Genomic DNA, 21,163 nt, shown 5'->3' on the forward strand with positions numbered 1-21,163 from the left:
GTGTGGAGTAAAACTTTTGCAAATTATAGATGGGGTGGATGAATTAAATTAGATTCGCATACGATGCAAGGTTTTCCACTGAAGGGATGTTTTTCAAGCCCGTTGACATTTTATTGCTTCTTTAGTTCTTTTTTAATTCAGTTCGGGAATTACAGTTTGAGAAGATCATGAACCAAATTCATGATGTTTTAGATGAGAAAGAAACGTGAAATTCATGGCTGTCGTAATTGAGCCATAGATTAAATTTGATACGTGATAGGATTATGCTGCTTTTAATCCATTATAAATCATTCTAGATATGATTTGTAAACTAATTATTACAAAATTCAACAATGGTATAATATGTTATTGGATGATAGTATAATAACAACATTCATATTAATGCATTTTAGTTACATTGATTCAACTATTTGACTTTGTTTCTTTTACTTCTTTTTTTCATATAATTTGTGCGAAAAATTAGACTCGAAAAATTTTCAACCCCACCCATGACTAGAACAAAAGAATTCGAGTGATTTGAATTTGATTTAGTCATGGAAAATAAATCTTATGAAGGCTGATAGACGTATTCTGCCATGCCCAACCTAGAATCATTTAAACCAAAACCCATTAAATAAAATGAAAATTCAAATTGAAAAGAGAGAGATACTGGTCCAAATTTTAAAACCTGAATTAAGAATAGAAATTTATAATTTAAAAGAACAATTCAGCTCAAACGTTCGATTATTTTTAAAATGACTTTGAAATATTCCGTAAAGGAAAAGATATCTTCAATTAAATAAATTAAGAAAAAAAGGACAAAACTATCTAAATTGACAATTTGACATGGATGTACATGAAAAAAATTGTTTTCTTTCTTGCTGAATCACTACGGATTGAATAGGTATTGGTTATATTGGCCTACTGTTGTCTTTTCCAGGTTTATTGTCACTTAGATGTACTATGCATTATGCAAGCACAATCTCACTTACAATGTTTCATACAATGAAAATGAGATGGCATTGACATTGCCAGAATCCAATCAACCAGTCTTGCTGTGGCATAATGTGGTTGTCATCAGCTAACGTGGTTGAACTAAACAAGGTTTGGTTTGACCACCAAACCACTCTCCCTGTAGCATGTAAACCTTAAACAAATTTCAAGTGCAAAAACAAACTTGTATAATCTTATTGAGATATCACCTTTTTCTATGTGATTTTATATTTTAGTGTCCAAAACAAATTCAAAGAGGACTCAGAAATAGATTCTCAGTGAAAAGCTAAAAAGGAAACCAAAAATGAAACAAGAAAGTTGACTAACAGTCATGTGGAGCATAGTAACTCACATTCTAAACAGAAGCTTTACATGCCTATGAGTGGTACAAACTTTTTGGAAGTACTTCTCAGAGGTATAAACCTTTTCCCTAGGGGGGTCTTGGATGCCAGACCCTCAGACTGGTTAGATGGTGTGATTTAGAATAACTTGCCTTGTTGTTGGTTTCCACTCTTCATCATCGCAGAGAATTCTTCATAGTTGATTCTACCATCCTGTGAAACCACAACATTGAGTATTTAACTATGGAACTAGAATAGAAACTTGTAGCAAATCACATAATACAAAATCGGCTTACATGATCTGTGTCCACTTCAGATATAATTGTATCAACTTCAGATATGATTTCCTTGATTGTGGCATCATCACCCATACCATATTCTTTCATGGCTGTTTCTAGTTCATCTCTTGTAATAAACCTGTAATGAAATCAAAGAAAACCAGAGAAGATATGTCATTGCTCCTGACTTCCCTATCCAAGTAATGCTATTTATCAATTGATGATTTTTTAAGTGCATGTTTGGTTTTATGTCGAGTTTTTGAGAATCACATTGAAAAACTAGTTAACTTGATTTTAGATAAATGTTCACAGGCTTGCTTGCACGTTGAGGAATTAATTTTAGGTCCATAATTGATTTTTGAGTTGAAACAATTTTAAGTATAATCAATTTTGAAAAATCAATTTCATTTAAAAAATCAATTTGCCGATGTTACCAAACCACACGCTTAATGATGTTACTCACCAGTGTTTTTTTATTATAAAAAACTCAAACAATATGCATGACACTAAGCATGACATTGACAAGGAACTTAAGACATCGAACTCAATAGTTTAACGATTCATATGAATGCAATAATGCAAAGTCGAATGCAATTGGAGGAAAAGACACAAGAAATCATGATGATGAAGGACTTACCCACTGTTGTCTTTATCAAAATATTGGAAGGCCTTGAAAAGTTGGTCATCTCTTTCTAATTTGTGTCTATGCATTGTAGCAGTGATGAATTCTATGTAGTCAATTGAGCCATTTCCATCTACATCAGCCTATAATTTTGAGCCGAGAATTATGAGTTTGGAAAACCTTATGCTTTGTTTGGGTGAAATAGAGAGAAAAGAAAGAAGAATGATAGAAATAGAGGAATAATAGAATAACAGAGATAAATTGTTTGGATAAATAGAAATAGGAAGCAAGCGGAAAAATTTATCTGTTTATTTGGATGGGTTAAAAAGAGAGTGGAAGGATGTAAATGAATTATATAAAAAAATTAATTTTAATATACTTGTTTTTTCTTAACATTATTTCTTATTTTTTTTTAAATTATACTATTTTAAAAAAAAATTAAACCATAAAAATGGAAGAGAGAGATCATTTTCCTCCCATTTCATTCCTTTTTTGGGGGGGTGTTTTATAGTGCATCTCACAGAAATAATTCCCCCCCTCCTTCCTAGTTCCTAGTTCCTAGTTCCTATTTCCCCTCTCAAACAAACTGAAAATTTAATATTTCTACTTATCTCCCTCCTTATTTCCTCCCAATCCATTTTATTTCTCCCCAAACAAAATATATATAGAGGACAAAAGAACAGCTTACAGCTTCCATAAGCTGCTTCACTTCAGCCTCTGTAAGCTTTGAGCCAAGTCTATGCAATCCTGCCTTTAGTTCTTCATAGGTGATTGCACCACTCTTGTCAGTGTCCATGTTTGTAAACATTGCCTTCAAACCTTGGATCTCTTCTGCAGACATATTCTCAGCAATGACCTAAAAGAATGCTCAAAATCCAGTCAGTTTTTTGGATTGCAAGACCTAGATAAGCCTTCACTATAAAGTTACATAGATTGGTCTAATTCAGTCATAACAAGAACACTAGAATGAAATTTTCCACATCTCAATGTTGTAACTACCTTAATAGACATTTTAAAGAAGTCATGGTTTAAAATTAACCTTCGATAATTTTTAGAAATCCATAGACAGAGGTACCGAATATTCTATCTAGGGAAACAAGCATTAAAGAGCACTTTGGTATCTCTTCATGCAGATTGTGGATGGACCTACCTTCAAGGCAAGTTTCTTTAGCTTGTTCATTGCTCTAAATTGCTTCATTCTGGAAAGGACTGCACTGTCTATTGGCCTGTCTGAAGCATTTCCATCTTTAATCCATGGGTGCTCTAATCATTCATACAATATAAAAATCAGTTACAAGAGAGAATAAAATCCATGAACCAAGAAAATTCATAAGGATGCTCAACCCAGGTGATAAGTCGGATACAGTTGCAAAGAGAAGCATATGCTGATTACATCTTAACATTGTTATTATGTTCCCACAAGCATACGCACACATATTATCATTCATCAAACAAATACCCAATAAATAATTTACATCCTTCAAGATAACAGAAGGACTTGTACATTTGTGATAAACTGAGAATACAGTTTTGTAATGTAATATATCTTGTCCGACAAATCTCCAGTCTTAACAACTAGTATGTTCACTTGCAGGGTATGTTGTCATAGCTGTATAGATATAGAATAGTATACAGATATGAAAGTAGCCTTTGAAATCTACAAGCTATTGAGTTCAGTTTTTTCATGCATTACAATTAGCCATAATTATTTGTACTTATTACAATAGCTCATAAACTCTAATAATTTATCTTCTCAATCTTACACTACCAGTACAACATGAAATTGACCATGTTAGCATTTAGATACTATAGGGGTTCGGGACACAGTTTAATAAACTTTAAGTATTGAATAAGATTAAGGAGAAAACACATGAAAAGTTATATACCAAGAACTTGAGCAGAGGTAATGCGTTTCTTTGGATCCTGTATAAGCATCTTACGAACAAGATCCTTGGCATTGTTTGAAATGTTAGGCCATGGTTGACTTTCAAAATCAATGTGACCTTCCAATATGGCATCAAATATTCCCTTCTCAGTCTCTACAGAACATATTTGAAAAAACAAGTTAGACATGTCTAACAAGTAAAAGGGAATAGAAAACAAAAAGAAAATGTATGTTTTAAGTTTTTAGTATAAGTTGATAATTCCTCCATTCTATTAGAAGATCAAAGTCTCCGTGTTTACCGGCCCAAAATGGAGGGACTCCACTCAGTAAGATATACAATATGACTCCTGCACTCCATATATCTATTTCCTTCCCACATCTGCGCCGCAGAACTTCAGGAGCAACATAGTAAGCACTGCCAACTATATCCCGATATAACTTTCCTGGAAAGAATTAATCAGAGAAATTTAAGTACACATTCCAAAAGGAAGATGATCTTGCTTTTATTTTATTTCGATGAATCATCTGATTGAATGATAAGTAGTTTCCATAGATATTAAAGTGCACATATTATTGCCCATGAATGATGTGATTACAAATGTGTGTGCCTTTATGCATGTATGAAGCCCTTCAAAGCTAATGACGGAAGTAAAATTTATTAACAAGCAATAACTTTTTTTCCTAAAGTTTGACATAACATCTCAAATTGAGGAATGAATAAAACTTTCAGACATTAACATTTCATCACTACTCAGAGTTCAGGACTTTCATGAAACACAAGAACTCAAGAAGTGTAATGAGCGAAGTAAATGAAATTGCTAGATTCTTGACCGCTGATCAAACATGTTAGCTCACTGCTTTTGAAGGCTGAATAATTAGGATGAACAGTGTAAGTGATTTTCTGTCTGTCAAACTTTATATTTCTTTATATGGGTTTGGAGGCTAGCAAAAGATATTCATGGGATTACAACAAACAAACAAAGAGTCACAAGGAGTTTTCAGAAACACAAATTAAGTGAAATATGAAATGAAAATCTCTGTCTGCAAATACAAAGTCTGCATGCTTGTAAATTTTGGGTATAAACAAAGTTATCTGATGGATCATGGACCAAACTGGATATCAAAGACACCACAAACAAGCATAGTGATGAAATGCTATAAACCAAATGCATAACTACATACAAATGGAGAAAAAAGAACAGCGATACGAAGCTTTAGTTAAATTAAACGATGGAAGTTAATTCCAACCTACATCTTTTAAGAAAATTGTTCTGTAAAGCAAATGCTATGGTTCTCAAACTTTCTAGCCCAGGTTTTGACAAAACAGGGCTGCCAACAACAACGACAATAAAGATTCTTTGTACTAAGGCTCCCTCACCTACCCCCCTACCTATTAGTTGTTGTATGTAAAACACTGGAACCAATACAGCTAAAATTCTGATTTGAAAATTTCATGAATTTGCGAAAACACTTCTAAAAAGCATATTCCAAAGATAAAGTTTGAGATAGAAACGTTTAAAACTTCACTAAAACTTAGCAGCATATTCATTAATATTTCAATCCTAAAAAATAAAACTAGCATATTTCCAACAAAGACTCCATCTATTGGTTAAACTGGAATCCCACAACATTAAGATGCAGGAGGAATTAGAACTAATGGCCATTGAATGAATCAAATTTTACCTTCTTCAATGAAGACCGACAGGCCAAAATCAGTTGCCTTGAGAAGTGCACTTTCATCCCTACTAGACAACAAGAAATTCTCTGGCTTCAGATCCCTATGCATCACACCCATGAAATGGCAGATATGAACAACATTTACAATTTGTCTGCATATTGAAGCAGCTGCCCTCTCACTGTAATGCCCCTTGGCAATAATCCTATCAAAAAGTTCCCCACCTGCACACAGCTCCATCACAACATGAACTGAGTTCCTATCCTCATAAGCCCCTTTGAACTCAACAATGTTGGGTTGACCACTCAAATGCTGCATAATCTGAATCTCCCTCTTTATGTCCTCCTTATCAGATTTCTTCACAAGTTTCCTCTTGGAAATGGACTTGCAGGCATACTGCAACCCAGTTGAATTCTCAGTGCAAAGATATGTCACCCCAAATTGCCCTCTACCCAATTCCTTCCCGAGTGTGTAGAACTGCTTCACATCCTCAAACTGCTTCCCAAGAATTGTGTCTTGCCTAACACTAACAACAGGTTTAGGACTAAGGGCCGGACCAGAAGGCTTCCATGGCATATTCTGAGGCACTGTCTGAGCAGTGGATGCAGCATGCTTTTCAGGTAAATGATAAGGTTGATTTGCAGGTGCTCTTGATTGGTTGACTAAAGGTTCATGAGTCTTCTGGTTGTGCACTCCACCAGTTCCACCATGTCTGTAACCATTGTGTTGTGGCTCTGAATCTTTACTTACACAACAACCCATGTCTCCAGATTCTCAAAAATCCAAGTATTGTGACAAAGAAACAAGAAAAAGAGCTGAATCTTTTTTTCGGTATCAGATATTCTCCACTAATTCAAACTGATTCAGTCTAAACATCAAACAGGTTGAACCCAGACGAGAATTCAAGGAAACTATAACGTCTTAAACCTTGGATCAGAAACCTGCAAGTAAATCATTCTGAAATTTTAAAAAATAATAATAATAACAAAACTTGCTAGGAACAAAATTAACCCTTACATGAGAATTATGGAAGAATATATCATATATGCAGAGGGAGTGAAAAGAGAGATACAAGACAAGTTTGATACTTTGATGAAGAAATGTACAAGGAATTATAAAAGTGGAGCCTTGAAAGAGGGTGAAAGAGAAAGAATGTATTAAAAAAATGGGATAAATGCTAGTTGTACATAAGGTGGAGTTCATTCACATAGTTTATATGCAAAGATGATTGTGGAAGATTAATGTTGGTAAATATAAAAGAAAAATAAACTGAATGATGACGTTTGAGATGATACCTATACCTATTTTGGAGAAACTTTATTGGTAAGATATATTAATGGAAAATAAATGTGACAAAAATTTTAGTGGAAATAAACAACAAAAAAGGTATATAATTGGTCAACTGTTTCATATATGTTAATGACCGAAAAGTTGGAAGTCTTTGGTTTCACAAGGAAGCCGCTGGTCACAAGAGAGATAGAGAAATTTCCTAGGCAGCTGCTAATGAGTGAATGAAAGACAGCATCATATTCAAATATTACCAACAGGGTTCAAGTATCTCTCATTGAATCAAAGATTAATTTTATTAAAAAAAATCAAATATATATTCTCTCAATAAATAAATTATTTTTTACATGTAAATATAATAACATCTTATGTTACTAGATCAACTTTATAAGTTTAGAAGTGATTAATCTTTGGTAATATGATGAATTAATATTTGAATTAATGTGAGAGATATTCATATTTAATGTTTGACTAATCTCAATTAGGATTGCTTCCAAAAGAATATATATATATATATATATATATATATATATATATATCAAACTAAAAAAAATAGAGATGCATCAATGACACACTATTCTCTTGCTTAACCCATGCAGCTAATTAATGCATAAAATACATTTAAACAAGAAAAACAATCAGAAAAAGTAGTAATAAGATTGTCATATTTTTCCAAGTTAGATCAGATCTTCACCCCCACTCATAATTAAGTTTGAGCAAAGAGAAAAACATGAACAATTTTAATAAAGAAATGATGAGCATTTAGATTTTAGCCTTTTCCATAAGCAAGGTTTTAATTTTGGGATCATTTGATTTTCATACTAAATTTTTGTACATATTGTATAAATCAAATAGTTATTTTTGTCATGGATGATTTTTTTATTAGTAGAAATCAAAGATAAGAGAGTTTACTGTTGCTTATGTACGCTACTTTTATTATCTGAGTTAGATCCCTTCCCCCTTATATCTATTGAATGATACCCTTTTCATTCTAAAATATATGATGTTTTAAAAAAAATATTTTAAAATATATTTCATTTTACAAAAATCAATGTTATATTAAATATATTTTACAAATACTATTCTTAATAAATATTTAATGAAAGTAACATATAAAAAGAGTAAATAAGTCATTAATTGAAAAGATAAAGAATATATTAAAAAGTTATTTAATATTTTTTAAAAAAATTTAATAAATTAATTACATTTCTTAATACTTATGAAAAACTTTAAACCGTCGTATATTCTGGAACTGAAGAATAAATATAATGCCTATTAATTTAGGCTTAGCCCAACGGGAACAAACAGTCAGGCATTTAAAATTTGAGAAAATTTCTTTTCTATATATGATAAATTTGAGAAAAAGAAATTATCCAATGCCAGAGGGAATGGATCATGGATAAGGCATATATACCCTACATATTAATTATCACGCAAAATGTATTCAGCATAATATCAGTTAAACTTTCTCAATTTCAAAAAGTCGTGAGCAATTTTTTCCTACTTACCCAGTTTATAAAAGAAAATTATAAAATATCAATAAATAATTTTATTTGAGAATTCTGAGTACTCGTCGTAACTTGAACAAGTCAATTGTTTATGAGTGTAATTGATTCACTCAGAAACAAATCAAGATTTGCTTGATCATCGCCATGTCAGGGCACAGGGAAAAACATGTGACGGAGTGGTCAAAACAAAAATTGTTAAGATGAAGTTAAATTTGGATCATCAAACCGAAATGTGAAGTGTGCGTTCAGAGAGCCATAGGAATAGGATAAAAAATGTGGGACCCAAAGAGAAAGCGTGTACACGAGCACCTCGTTTGTTCAACAAGTGTTGTCTGTGCTCTTTAACATCAACAAACAACAATGGGCATTTACGCGCTTTTCGTTGGAATTTCATTCTTTTGTATTGAACTATACGCCGGCCATTTTTTTGTTATTTTTCTCCTTAAATTTTGTGTTCAAATACTAGAAATAAACAATCACATTTTCTTTTGGGAAAACTGTACGTGCACCCGAGGCTTACATAGCATGTAAATAATTATAATTTGTTATTCAAAATAATACTTATTAATATAGAGGAGATATTACCTTGTGTTTTTGTTCTTCATAATTTTTAGATGATTTTATCTTCATTCTTAATAATATTAAAATAACAACAAATAATAATAATTACATAGATTAAAACTAATCCATTAATCAAAATTAAGTAACCAATCTTCAATTTTATTAGAGAATTTTACCTTTAAACCATTTCTTTAATTTTAAAATTTTCTTTTAATTTACATTAACTTTCCACTATTTTATTATTGATTTTTTTTAATTCTATCATTTTTTATTAGTTGTATTTAACTTCTATTTTTTTTATTATTTAAAGAATGTAGAGAGGCACGAAGTGTCTCTCTTTCCTTAATAATAATAATGGTTGTGAAGTCGAGAGAATAAACATCAAAGAAAGATCTAGTCTATCTTATTCGTCTGAGTCCGTTCAAGGGAGATATACACCGAAGAGATTTTACAACAATAGGTCATGAGTAATCACATAAGTGAATTGGACACTATACTTCAACCAAAAACCTTAAGACTTAGGTTTAGGGATTTTTTCGTCACTTATATGTGAGACTTCACCTTACATTTGTACTTCAACAATCTCTTCCTTATGTGTGAGTCTCTTCCACATGAGAGTTTCCCTTTGAACAAAAGTCATTTTCAATCCATGAGTATCCAATGGTGGTCCTTAGAGTTTGAGTGTGGTTGCGCTAACTTGTCTAGCCATTGTTGTCAACATGCTCTAGTACTTTGCACTATCGTGCTCCACCGTTCCACGGTCATGACACATGCTATTTGACTTCTATGCATTGACTCATTCGCCGAGAAGACTTTTGATTTAAGGGATCTCCATATCCATGGATCCACCGTCAACTCCATTTTACTCGCCCGAGCTAATCATCATTTTGAATCATCAGCTCTAATACCAATTATACAATTTGAGGGGATAAACACTTCAGAAAATTTCACAAATGGTTAAGAGCAAACAACACAATTGAATTTGACACTACATTTAATCCAAAATCTCAAGACTCAAGTTTATGGGTCTTTTTCTTAATAATATGGTACTCAATTTACTTGGTAGGTGAGTCCATGCATGGAGGCCAGGTAAGAATGAGAAGGTTGAGTACTATATAAGTGAGGAGAAAACCCATAAACATGAGTTTTGAGGTTTTGGATTGAGATGTTGTGTTAAATTCACTTATATGATTGTTTATGGTCCATTGGTGTAAAATATCACTGATGATTACCCTCATCGGACTGACTCAGACTAGTAAGATAGATTGGCGGTGGATCCATGAAGATGTGAATCCCTTCTATTGAAAGTCTTTTTGGCGGGTGAGTCCATGCATAACTGTCAGGTAGTGTGTCCCGTGGCCATGAAAAGGTGGTGTGTGACAATAAATCTCTTTAATGTTTATCCTCTTAGTTTCAATATTATTATTATTATAAAAAAAAATAATTGTGATAATAATAATTGTTATTTCTCAAAAAGTGAAAGGAATTTTTTTTCACTTTTTACTGTATAATAATGCGGTGACTGATTGATGCAATTTTGTTTGATACTTTTTTATATATAAATTAAAGTAAGTTTCAAATTTGTTTGTGAAGAACTAATGATACAAACTAGGGACGATCAAAGTTAGACCTAAATGACAGGAGGGATCAACTATAAAAATTAAAGTTCATTTATAAACTAGTCTATAACCTGTGCCTACGCACGGGTTGTTCACAATTTGTTTAGCATGCATGCTTATTTATTTTGCAAGGCAGAAGAAAAATGAGAGGCAGTGTGAAACTTAAAATAGATTTAATATTGATGATAAGTTTGATGTTCAAAGTCGTTAGCTATGCATACCCACGGATAAGAGAATTGAATATTTATAATAATATTGTGGTTAAACCTCGTCAGCTATGCATAGCCTTGGATAGATATGTTTTTGGTTTTATTCTTCGTAGTGAATGAAGTGGTTGTCAATGTCTATAGCTTAATGTAAAGGGGTTTGTAATTATAATTATTTTGAAAGGTTTGCAGCATAGGTGTGTTTATACATATGACTATGATAATTGGTAATGTGTGTTTTCTTGTTGTTTTTATTATTATTATCATTATAATTTTTATTATATTTATTATTATTATTATTATTATTATTATTATTTGGGTAACTTGAAATCATTTGCAGTTTGAAGCCCAGAAAATATTTTTTGGATTCTTTCCTTCATATCAAATTACCTCTCAAAAAGGTGGTTTACTATAAATTAAAATAACCTTAGTTACTATAAATTACCTTTTAGAAAGGAAAGTGTCTCCATGTAAAGCAACTTTCAGATAATTCATTTTTTTTTTAGTGCACTTTTGTTTCCCTTGAAGTAAATATCTGTCAGTAATTGATTACTATAAAATATAAAACTTTATTATTATTTGTTGTCTGCACTTCTATTATTGACACCAAAATACCAGTTTTGTAAAACTTGACCACTGTTATGCTTGTCAAAATATTGTAATGTTTTGCAAAGATGGTTATCATGTTCAAACCTGTGCCTATGCATTGTAGCCGGAATGAATTCAAGACAGTCAATTGACTCATTTCCGTCAACATCAGTCTCAGGAAAAAATATACATGTCTTGCAAATGAAAACAATTAGGACCGAAGCAAACATGCATGACAGCAAAAAAAAAATACAGATAGGAAATATCGACGTTAATTGTTGTCATCATAACATAAAAAGGGACATTCAACTAGAACCTAAATAATAATAATGATGGTGATAATCATAATAATAATAATAATGATCTATATAATATAATAATATAATATAATAAAGTCCTATAAATGAAAAGCCTTATTAAATCCTTCAAATGTCCATGCTTGAGAGTTTGACATGTGGCATTTTTTAAGGTTTTTTTGGTAATTTTGTTCTTGCTTACTTTGTTGACACATGGCAGATTTGTTGACACGTGGCAGCCAGAGAGCGAGATTTTTCCTCTCGCCTCATCTCAAAGGTTTCCGAAGTCTGTCCGTGTTGCATTTTCTGTTTTTTATATGGTCCTCTTGTCATATTCATCCTATTTGTTTGCAATTTTGGTTAGGGTTCTTTTTTTTGTCTTGGTCTGCTTTTCTATGGTTTGATTTTTCGGATAGGCGAGGGTTCCAGAAGCTTGTGTGTATGCACAGGTTATTTGTTAAGCGATTCCATGAGTTATTTTGAATTTCCAATATAGTTATAAAATGCAATTCAATGTTGAAGCATAAAAAACTGGATATTAATAACTAAATAATGGTGAAAACAACAAAATTAGCGAAGCTAAAAGGCTGAATATTTAAAACTAAATGATTGTTCAACATGTAAATTAACAAACCATCATTTTAAAACCCAGAAAATACAAATTAAAATTCAGTCACTATCGTTGTCGCCCCAATTTTTTTGTCTTCTAATAACAATTTCCCAAATTTTGTCATGAGGACTGTGGTAGAATGAGAGTTCGTTTTCATGACTAAAATCAACTTCTGCGAGAAATTGGTACCATGGTTGGACGACGTACTTGTCACCAATGCCAACATCAAGCGTGACGACAGTCGATTGCAATGGAGGGTCGAACCTCCTTAAAATCATCATATGGAGACCGCGGGAAGGAAGATGTATTGTTGCAATAGGTGGAAGTCTCTACACATAAAAGTAAATTGAAATTAATGTTTGGAAAGAATTTGGATAATAACATAAATGTAGTTAATGTCAGTTACCAGGGGCACCAAGCAGGCCTTGGGTGAGTTCAACAATCAAGACATGCATTCTAGATGTTAGTAGGGGTCTGCCGCATGATTGTTGGTCCAATGTAGGAGTGAAGTGGAGGTTGAATATTCATTTTTGTTCACAGGCCCAAAAATTGATGGTGGTGGACTTGTAGATCCCTAAGTCTTTTCTGAAGGTTTTCAGGCCATCAGCAAAGAAGAATTTCCCTCGGTGTTGTCTAATTCATATTTCGTACATCGCTCCGTCATAGCTAAAGTAGGCAAAGTCCGGGTAGTCTGGTGCCCACTGTTCATGGTAGAAGGCTAGTATTAGTATATAATCCTGCCAAAAAATGTGTTAAAGTTAGGTGTTATATATTGGATGAGAAGAATGAGTCAAAGAAACAATGTGAATAAAAGAGTTTTTTAATATCACTCTATTGTTGTGGAAGGCGGCAATAAATTGTAGGATGAAGGGTCGCTTCATAATTGGATTACTTATCTGCAATAACGCATGCATGATAATTTTAGGCGTAGAAGTGTTTGAAGAAAAATAAGATTTGGTGTGAAGAGAAGCAGTTTATTGAAAACAAAAGCTAAGTAAATGAAAGGTATTTAGGTGGCTTACCCTACTTGACGTTGTTGACGATGTCATGTTCATTTTAAGGATGGCGTGAAGCTGATGGTTCTTTGCAGAAAAACTGAAACGAAATTTGCAAGATAAGCTCTCCTTTAGTGTGTTGCAAGAAGCTGAAGTAGCATATTGCAGGCATTAAATTGTTGCATTTTCCCGAAGTTGTAACTAACAACAGATTGAGTTGCTTGACAATTGTGCAGTCTTAATTGGTGCTTCTGAAGAGTTAATGTTGCAGGGGAGTTTGAATGATTGCCAAGGTACATAATTGTGCAAGCAACTGAAGGGTTATTTGTGCACGTGGAATGTTTTAACTCTTTTTATAAGTTGCACTGCGGAATATCAAACTAATAATAAAATGTAGTGAATTATTATATCATGAATGCTTTTAATGCTGGAGTTGTTGTGTATCAACTGGATTTGACAATTGGGCCAGGAACATGATCAAACAATGCAGAGTAAGGTTTGTGACTTGACTTCTAATTTAATGAAGTTGGCCTTATATTGAGTATTTTTTTTAAAATGCATAATAGAGGATAAGATAATTTTAAATTTTGCATAGGAAGAAATGTAATTGGAGTTTGAACTCATGCATGATCATTGGATAAAAATCATATGATATTTGAAGTCAATTTTTTTAAAACTAATTTTAAGTTTTGCCAGAGATGGATGTAGAGCATATATATATATAGATTAGATCAGATATTATCACCAAGCAGGATTATGGCAATTCTATCTAGAATCTAATGTGTTACTCCTACAGTTGCAATGAAGCAGGGTCTAGGCTGAGAAGCAGGATAGACTTTGTAGTGACTATTTGGCCAAACAATGGGCTCAATAAGTTTTTTGTCAATAACCATGACCATTGAATAGGAAAAAAAATTCAAAAAGGAAAAAAAGATACAGAGAAGCATAAAAAATCAGAATCGATAATACTAATGGACATGGCTTGGTATATTCAAGGCCAGTGTCATGCAGGCGTGAATGATTGGCATTATAGCAGTAGCTGAAGATGTTAATTTGAATAAATTGAAATGCATGCTGGATTGTTGTGGTTAATTCATATTGATAGAAAGGCAAACCGAAAATTCAGAAGTTATTGATTGAAAGCTTAATGTTTTTGTAAAAAGCATATGTTAAATAGAAGTAAATTTGTATAAAGCATGGAACAAAATTTAATAACATATGAAAGGAAATGCATATCTGATATACCATATCTGATATTTTTCGATTAGAGAAAATACATATTTGATTTAAAAAAATTTGAATTAACTAAAGCTTAACAATTTAAAGTATTGCCAGTGTTAGACATGTATAAAGTTTATGTGACTTAATTAAGCAGACACCATTCTAAAGGTTGAAATATTGGCAGTAGTATTGGTTATTTATCGGTTAATTTGTAATTGCATTAATAATATGATAATGAATAAAGCAGTAGTCCAATTTGTATATTTAAAACATATTAAAACAGATGAAATTCATAAGTAGTCTGTTAATGTGTTTAACAAACCTTCATAATTTGTATCTACTCCTTAGTATTGATTTTGTATCTGTATACTTTGTTAATTTATTGAAACAATTAGATTTTTGAATTGATCCAGCTGATTTAATTGTGGTCATTCTGGTTTTATGGTATCATGTGGTATTGCTCCAATAGGTGGTCTTATTTCTTTTATAGGTAATTGAAAATGTAGTTTAAGTTGTACAATATCAGTACAGAAAATAATGTTGGAAAAAAAACATTTGAGTCGACCCTACAAACACATGAAAGATTTCACTGCTAAGAGGCTACCATATTCAACAAAAGGTCCATTGTTTAAAGGAAAACGTGTATTAATTAATTTGTCTGATTGAATTGTGTTAGTTATTTTGAATTTTGGTTATGATGAGATAAATTGTAGTTCAGTAATAATGGTTTTGTAATTGGTTTTTGAACTGATTGTAAATATAATTGAAATTGCACAATAGTAAGACACAATGTGTTTGAACAGCAAAAAGTTAACTTTTGTTTCCAGATTAGAATGCATAACATATGTCTATGCCGACAAAATGTTAGACAGGGACAGTATAGGAAATGAAATTGAATGTTTGAACAATTCCACAACTTGTAGATGTTTGAACAGATCCACCCTACTTTTAATAATATTTCACATTCAGCAGATGTCATCCGCTTTGTTGGTGTTAATGGAAGACCCGGAAGTGGATCACGATCTGTTGTCACAGACATAGATTGCTGCATAAATTTAAAATTAGAATTAGTGCAACTTTTCAATGAGATTCTCGCAATACATATTAGATTTGGAAAACACTATCACAATGTCAACTTACAGATTCAACTTGGGAAGAATCATTGGATTCAAGCATAGGAATATGGATCTTGGAATATGCCTGCATGAGATATAAGTTGTGAGTAACAGATATCATAATAACGGCTTCTACATACTTTACAAAACATCACCTCAGCATCAAGCAACATGTCCATCACAACACTGATCAAATGTAAGTCATTTGAGCATCTAAGAACAACAACATTCTTGAAATTTGGTTGAACCTTGACTTTAAGTGCAAGGAAATAACCCAGCAACTTATCAAGTGCTTAAGGAGAAACATTTAAATCAACATCAACATCCTTGCGCAAAGAAAAAAGATTTAATAATTAATATCTGTAGTCAGATTGGATAACAAACTAATAAAATATTATTAAAAGATTAAAAATTAAGTGTTTTCCTCGTTGTGGTTGACCATCACTTCAAGTCTATACCTGAAAATGTATATAAGAGTGTAAGAAAGAGTGATAAATGAAAGGCACACCAATTGAGCAGGAGTGCAATAACCGCAGCCCAGGTTGATCATTACATTTGCCACATGCGCATGTGAGTGCGACTGTCTCAACATCAGTTTTTTTCTGGCATTGAATGCAACCTGGATAACACAATGAATGGGTATCCATAAGAATTTTATCAATGGTTTCAATAGTAACACAAACTATTTCCTGGCCAAAAACATAGGGATCATATTTCGGGCCAACTGGTGGAGGAATTCAATAAATAACAGCACTTTGATTAGAGTTAATAGAGTTTAATTGCCAACAGTTTTGATTGGATTTTCCATTGCATTAAACAAATAAGAAACATAAATAACAGGCTTACCTCAGAAATGTAGTTAATGTCAGAAATGGTCTTGGACTCAGCTTTTGAAAGAAATGCATCCTTTGACGATAATTGACTTGAAAGAATTGCTAACTGATGATGGATAGGATCCTACACCAGTCAGAAACAGAATCATCAGCTGGATGTGATAAACAGAAAAACCAAAAAACTCTATATGACGGTATACCCTGACCTTCCTTAATCCTGATAGCAAGTTTAAGAGTTTCTTTTAATCCATCAATGGTCTTGATCTTGTCAGGAATGCGTTCCATTAGTGTGAACAAAAACTTTAACAACAACACAACATTGAAACCACAAAACAGCTACATAATATGACAACAACAACAAACACCATGTTAATTATGAAAAAAACAAATGATAATTTATATTAGAAAACAAAAAATAAGATGACTGAGGTACAAACAACAGTTTAGCTTACTTGATTCTAACTTTTTTTGGCCCTGACTAAATCACAACCAACACCAACACCGAAAAGGAAGAACAATATATAGTATCCATCAGGCACCAAACATTTCAGCCAAGCTGAATAACATTAGACAAATTAGGAATGAAAAAAAACAGTCAATAACCAAACATGCATAAATATGAAGTAAAATTTAAGTGTGGGAATAACACCTTACCTATTTTTGATTTTCTTGACCCTGCTTAAATGACAACCAACACATACACCAAATAACATTAGACAATCCAGGGAGGGAAAAAAATAGTTAACAACCAAACATGCACAAATATTAGAAAACATCCCAAATCCTAGGAATGGTCACACCTTACCTATTTTGCAATTTTCTTGACCCTGCTTACCTATTTTGCGATTTTCTTGACCCTGCTTAAATGACAACCAACACATACACCAAATAACATTAGGCAAGCCAGGGAGGCAAAATAATAGTTAACAACCAAACATGTATAGATGTTACAAAACATTCCAGGAATGGCCATAACTTGTCTATTTTGCGATTTTCTTGGCCCTGTTTAAATGGCAACCAACACATACACGAAATAACATTAGGCAAGGCAGGGAGGGAGAAAAATAGTTAACAACCAAACATGCATAGATATAAGAAAACAATAGTTAACAACCAAAAATGCGTAGATATTACAAAACATAACACACATGGTCATTATAGCTTACTGTGAACAACAAATACACCAGACATACACCAAATAACATTAGGCAAGACAGGGATGGAAAAAAATAGTTAACAACCAAAAATGCGTAGATATTACAAAACATAACACGCATGGTCATTATAGCTTACTGTGAACGACAAATGAACAACACCACCAAAAAGCATCCATAAGCAACCAAACATGCAGAAAATCAAACAATATTCCGGGTTTCCAAAATGAAACAACATTTGTTGTGAAACAAAGTAACCATGCATGAAACAAAAACTCCTCTGCGGCTGAAGAAATCAACAGAAAGAAACAAAAACTGAAAAACTCTAAGTAAAATGCATAAAAATAATAACGAAACACAAATGGGAAATGTAAGAAGCAAGAAAACTTTAAGTATTTAAGCATGAAGGAAACAAAAGCAAAACCTCATATGGCAAACCCTCAACCGGAAACAAAAACAAAACCTCACGCAGGAACAAAAAAGAAAGAAAGCAAACAAAGGAAGGAAACCGGTGAGGAAATCACACAATAGCACCATGTTGATGAGAAAGCAGGTCTGAAGTTGGTGAGAAAATGACCACATGAGGCTTTAGAAGAAGACAGGTGGAGCAACCAACAGAGGTGCTGATGAGAAAGTAGGTCTAAAGTTGGTGAGAAAATGACCACATCAAGCTTTAGAAGAAGACAGGTGGAGCAACCAATAGAGGCACAAAATCTCACACGGAAATGCCTAAAAAACAAATAAATGGGACAGGTGTCAGTAAATGGAACATGGGCACAATAGTCATTTCCAAGGGCTTCTCATTTATAAGAATTTATATGGATGCGTAAGTTTCAATTTTATATTAATATTTATAATTATGTGTGTAACGTCTTTTTTTTCTTGAAATATAGTTTTAAAATTGTTTATATAATAAATATTTTTAAGTTGACAAAATATTTTAATATACTTTTTTTAAACGAAGGAACACGTATATATATTGTACTTGATTAAAAAGTATACATATAATTAAATGCTCATGAATAATAAAAGGTACTATCAAAATGTGCAAGAAAAAAAATAAACATTTTGAAAGTTGTGATTTTTCTTCTGTCCTTATGTAACGCATAAAGCTATAATTTAGCACAAAGTATAAGGAAAGAACTTGTACAAAATTAAATGATGAAAAGAATTGGAAGAAATAATAAACATCAGTCTCAGTCAACCTTAAGGTTTAAACATAAGTGTACTGAAATTATTACAACTGTAACAAGAAATAAATAATCATCCCCCCCCTTCCCTCCCCCCCCCCCCCCCCCCCCAAAAAAAACATCACACAATATTACAATCTTGCACTAAGGTCTCTAACACTTGGGTCGTATGAGTTAGAAGTTGACCAATAGTGTTGTTAGGTCTCCCACCCATGATTCCCTAGAGTCCTTGTGTTAGTTTTTCATAGAATCATATAGCCTTGCGCGTGCAACTACTCCTATTAGTTTCAAACATACACATCACAAAACAATCAATTCACACAATCCCTACTTGGAATACCAAGTCACACAAACAAGCATTCATCTCATTGTATCCTAGCTTTCACAAGAATACAAGAGCACACAACACAAACAATGGACAAGTCGATAGGACAAACGACTCTGATATCACTATTATAACAACTCAATTTCTTTTACTTGAAATATAGCTTTAAAATTGTTTATATAATAAATATTGCAGAATACGTGTCATTAATTTTTTTAGTTTCTATTTTAAAGTTGACAAAACATCTCAATATTTTTTTTCTTTTGGAAAAAAAAGAAACACATATATTTATATATTTACTACACTTGATTAAAACGTATACATATAATTAAATGTTCAGGAATAAAAGATACTTTCAAAATGTTTATTTCTTTGCATTTTGATGGTATCTTTTCTTCAAGAACATTTAATTATATAAATGTGTTTTAATCAAGTACAATAAATATATAGATATACGTGTTTTTTCTTTTTTCAAAAGAAAAAATATTAAGATGTTTTGTCAACTAAAAAATAGAAACTAAAAATTTAATGACCCGTATTTTACAATATTTACTATATAAATGATTTTAAATTTATATTTCAAGTAAAAACAATTGAGTGTTACAATGTGTTTTTCTATACTATTTGAAAATATAATAGAAGATATCTTTATATTCATCCATCGCATGTGTATATAAAAATATGTATAAAAAACTATTATTATATATTCTATTTATACATTAATTTATATTTATATTTATTCATTGAATATGTATTTATAATAGTACAAACACATTTATGAGAATTGTTCTTCAAAAATAATTGTTTTTTTACATCAAAGAACTCTTAAATATTTATATTTAAATTTAATGTGTATAATTTTTTTATAAATGATACTTATATTTTTTTACATCAAAATATTCATGTTTTAAAAAAATAAAAGTATAAAAATTACATTTATTAAATTATTATATATTTTATTTATGTTGTGTTAATTTATATTAATATTCATGTAACATATAACATATTAGGACAAATCTATTGGGATCTGGGATGATAGTGTGTGTTACTCAATCCTCTCTCGCGTGTGGTTTGGGTGAATTGGCCTCTTTACTGGCTTAATTAGACAAAAGTTCTTGCTTTGTCAGACTCTTTTTGCGTCTATGAAATGCTTATACCTTAGAGACTATAGAAGAACATAGCTTTCAAGTGGCAAATTGCCCCCTTTGGGGCACTTTTACAAACAATTTCCCGAAATGGGGTTGTTTTGTAAGTAATTCCAGCATGGGTCTATTTTACACATAAAGCGCATGCATGCACAAAGCAAACCGCCAGTGGAACTGGCGAGTTTGTTGTCAGTGATGGACTCGCCATCTCCATTGGCGATTTCGCCATGCATGGGGAACCGCCAGTCAAACTGGCGAGTTCGAAGCAGGAAGGTGCAGAGGCTAGGGCTAGGTTGCAGTTGGGGTTGGCAGGCTTCACAGGGGGAGGGTGCAGGGGCAGTCTGCACGCAGGGAAGCACCATTCGCGCTGGCGGGTTGCAGGAGGAACTCGCCATTACCATTGGCGAGTTGCCTGTTGAAAAAAAATTACCCTTATAAAGCACGACCACAGGGAGATGCTCCCTTACTCCTTCTTGTGCATTCCTTTCTTCTCTTTTGATCTCTCCATTGCATTCCTTTCTTCTCTTTTGATCCCTCTTAGCAGTGCATTCCTTCTCTTCCTACTATGGGCTTTGTGTTCTTGGTAAGTATTTTCTTAACTAGTAACTTTAAATTTTTTTTGTGTTATATATATGTTAAGTTAATTTTAATTGATATATTAATATTATTTAGGTGAGGTTTTTGACCCTCGTTGCCCTACATTGTTTGGTTGCTCTTCCTAGTACGTGCATATATGT

At 32.4% G+C, this 21,163-nt stretch overlaps 1 protein-coding gene across 3 annotated transcripts; it reads right to left on the minus strand.

Annotated features, from left to right (window-relative positions):
- Positions 1 to 875: 875 nt before the first annotated feature.
- On the minus strand, positions 876 to 6,973 carry LOC114396364 (calcium-dependent protein kinase 2-like). 3 transcript variants are annotated; one of them, XM_028358295.1, is made up of 9 exons: positions 6,791 to 6,973; positions 5,782 to 6,700; positions 4,398 to 4,541; positions 4,100 to 4,252; positions 3,364 to 3,476; positions 2,902 to 3,069; positions 2,229 to 2,356; positions 1,610 to 1,730; positions 876 to 1,526 (listed from the first exon to the last, which is right to left on the minus strand). In XM_028358295.1, the coding sequence occupies exons 2-9, from the start codon at positions 6,533 to 6,535 to the stop codon at positions 1,452 to 1,454; spliced, it is 1,656 nt and encodes a 551-aa protein (XP_028214096.1). In that variant the 5' UTR covers positions 6,536 to 6,700; positions 6,791 to 6,973; the 3' UTR covers positions 876 to 1,451. The 3 variants fall into 3 exon arrangements, with proteins under 3 accessions (XP_028214096.1, XP_028214094.1, XP_028214095.1); XM_028358293.1 differs by having other exon boundaries at positions 5,782 to 6,714; XM_028358294.1 differs by having other exon boundaries at positions 5,782 to 6,730.
- Positions 6,974 to 21,163: the final 14,190 nt, after the last annotated feature.

Source organism: Glycine soja, chromosome 18 (assembly GCF_004193775.1).
Source record: "Glycine soja cultivar W05 chromosome 18, ASM419377v2, whole genome shotgun sequence".
Classification (NCBI taxonomy): domain Eukaryota; kingdom Viridiplantae; phylum Streptophyta; class Magnoliopsida; order Fabales; family Fabaceae; genus Glycine; species Glycine soja.

Excerpts from the sequence above, each read along its gene's own strand:
- LOC114396364 (XM_028358295.1), bottom strand. The coding sequence starts at position 6,535 with ATGGGTTGTTGTGTAAGTAAAGATTCAGAGCCACAACACAATGGTTAC. Across the intron at positions 4,542-5,781 it reads GTCGGTCTTCATTGAAGAAG|GAAAGTTATATCGGGATATA; the intron begins GTAAAATTTGAT and ends AATTCTTTCCAG. Across the intron at positions 3,070-3,363 it reads TAAAGAAACTTGCCTTGAAG|GTCATTGCTGAGAATATGTC; the intron begins GTAGGTCCATCC and ends GCATTCTTTTAG.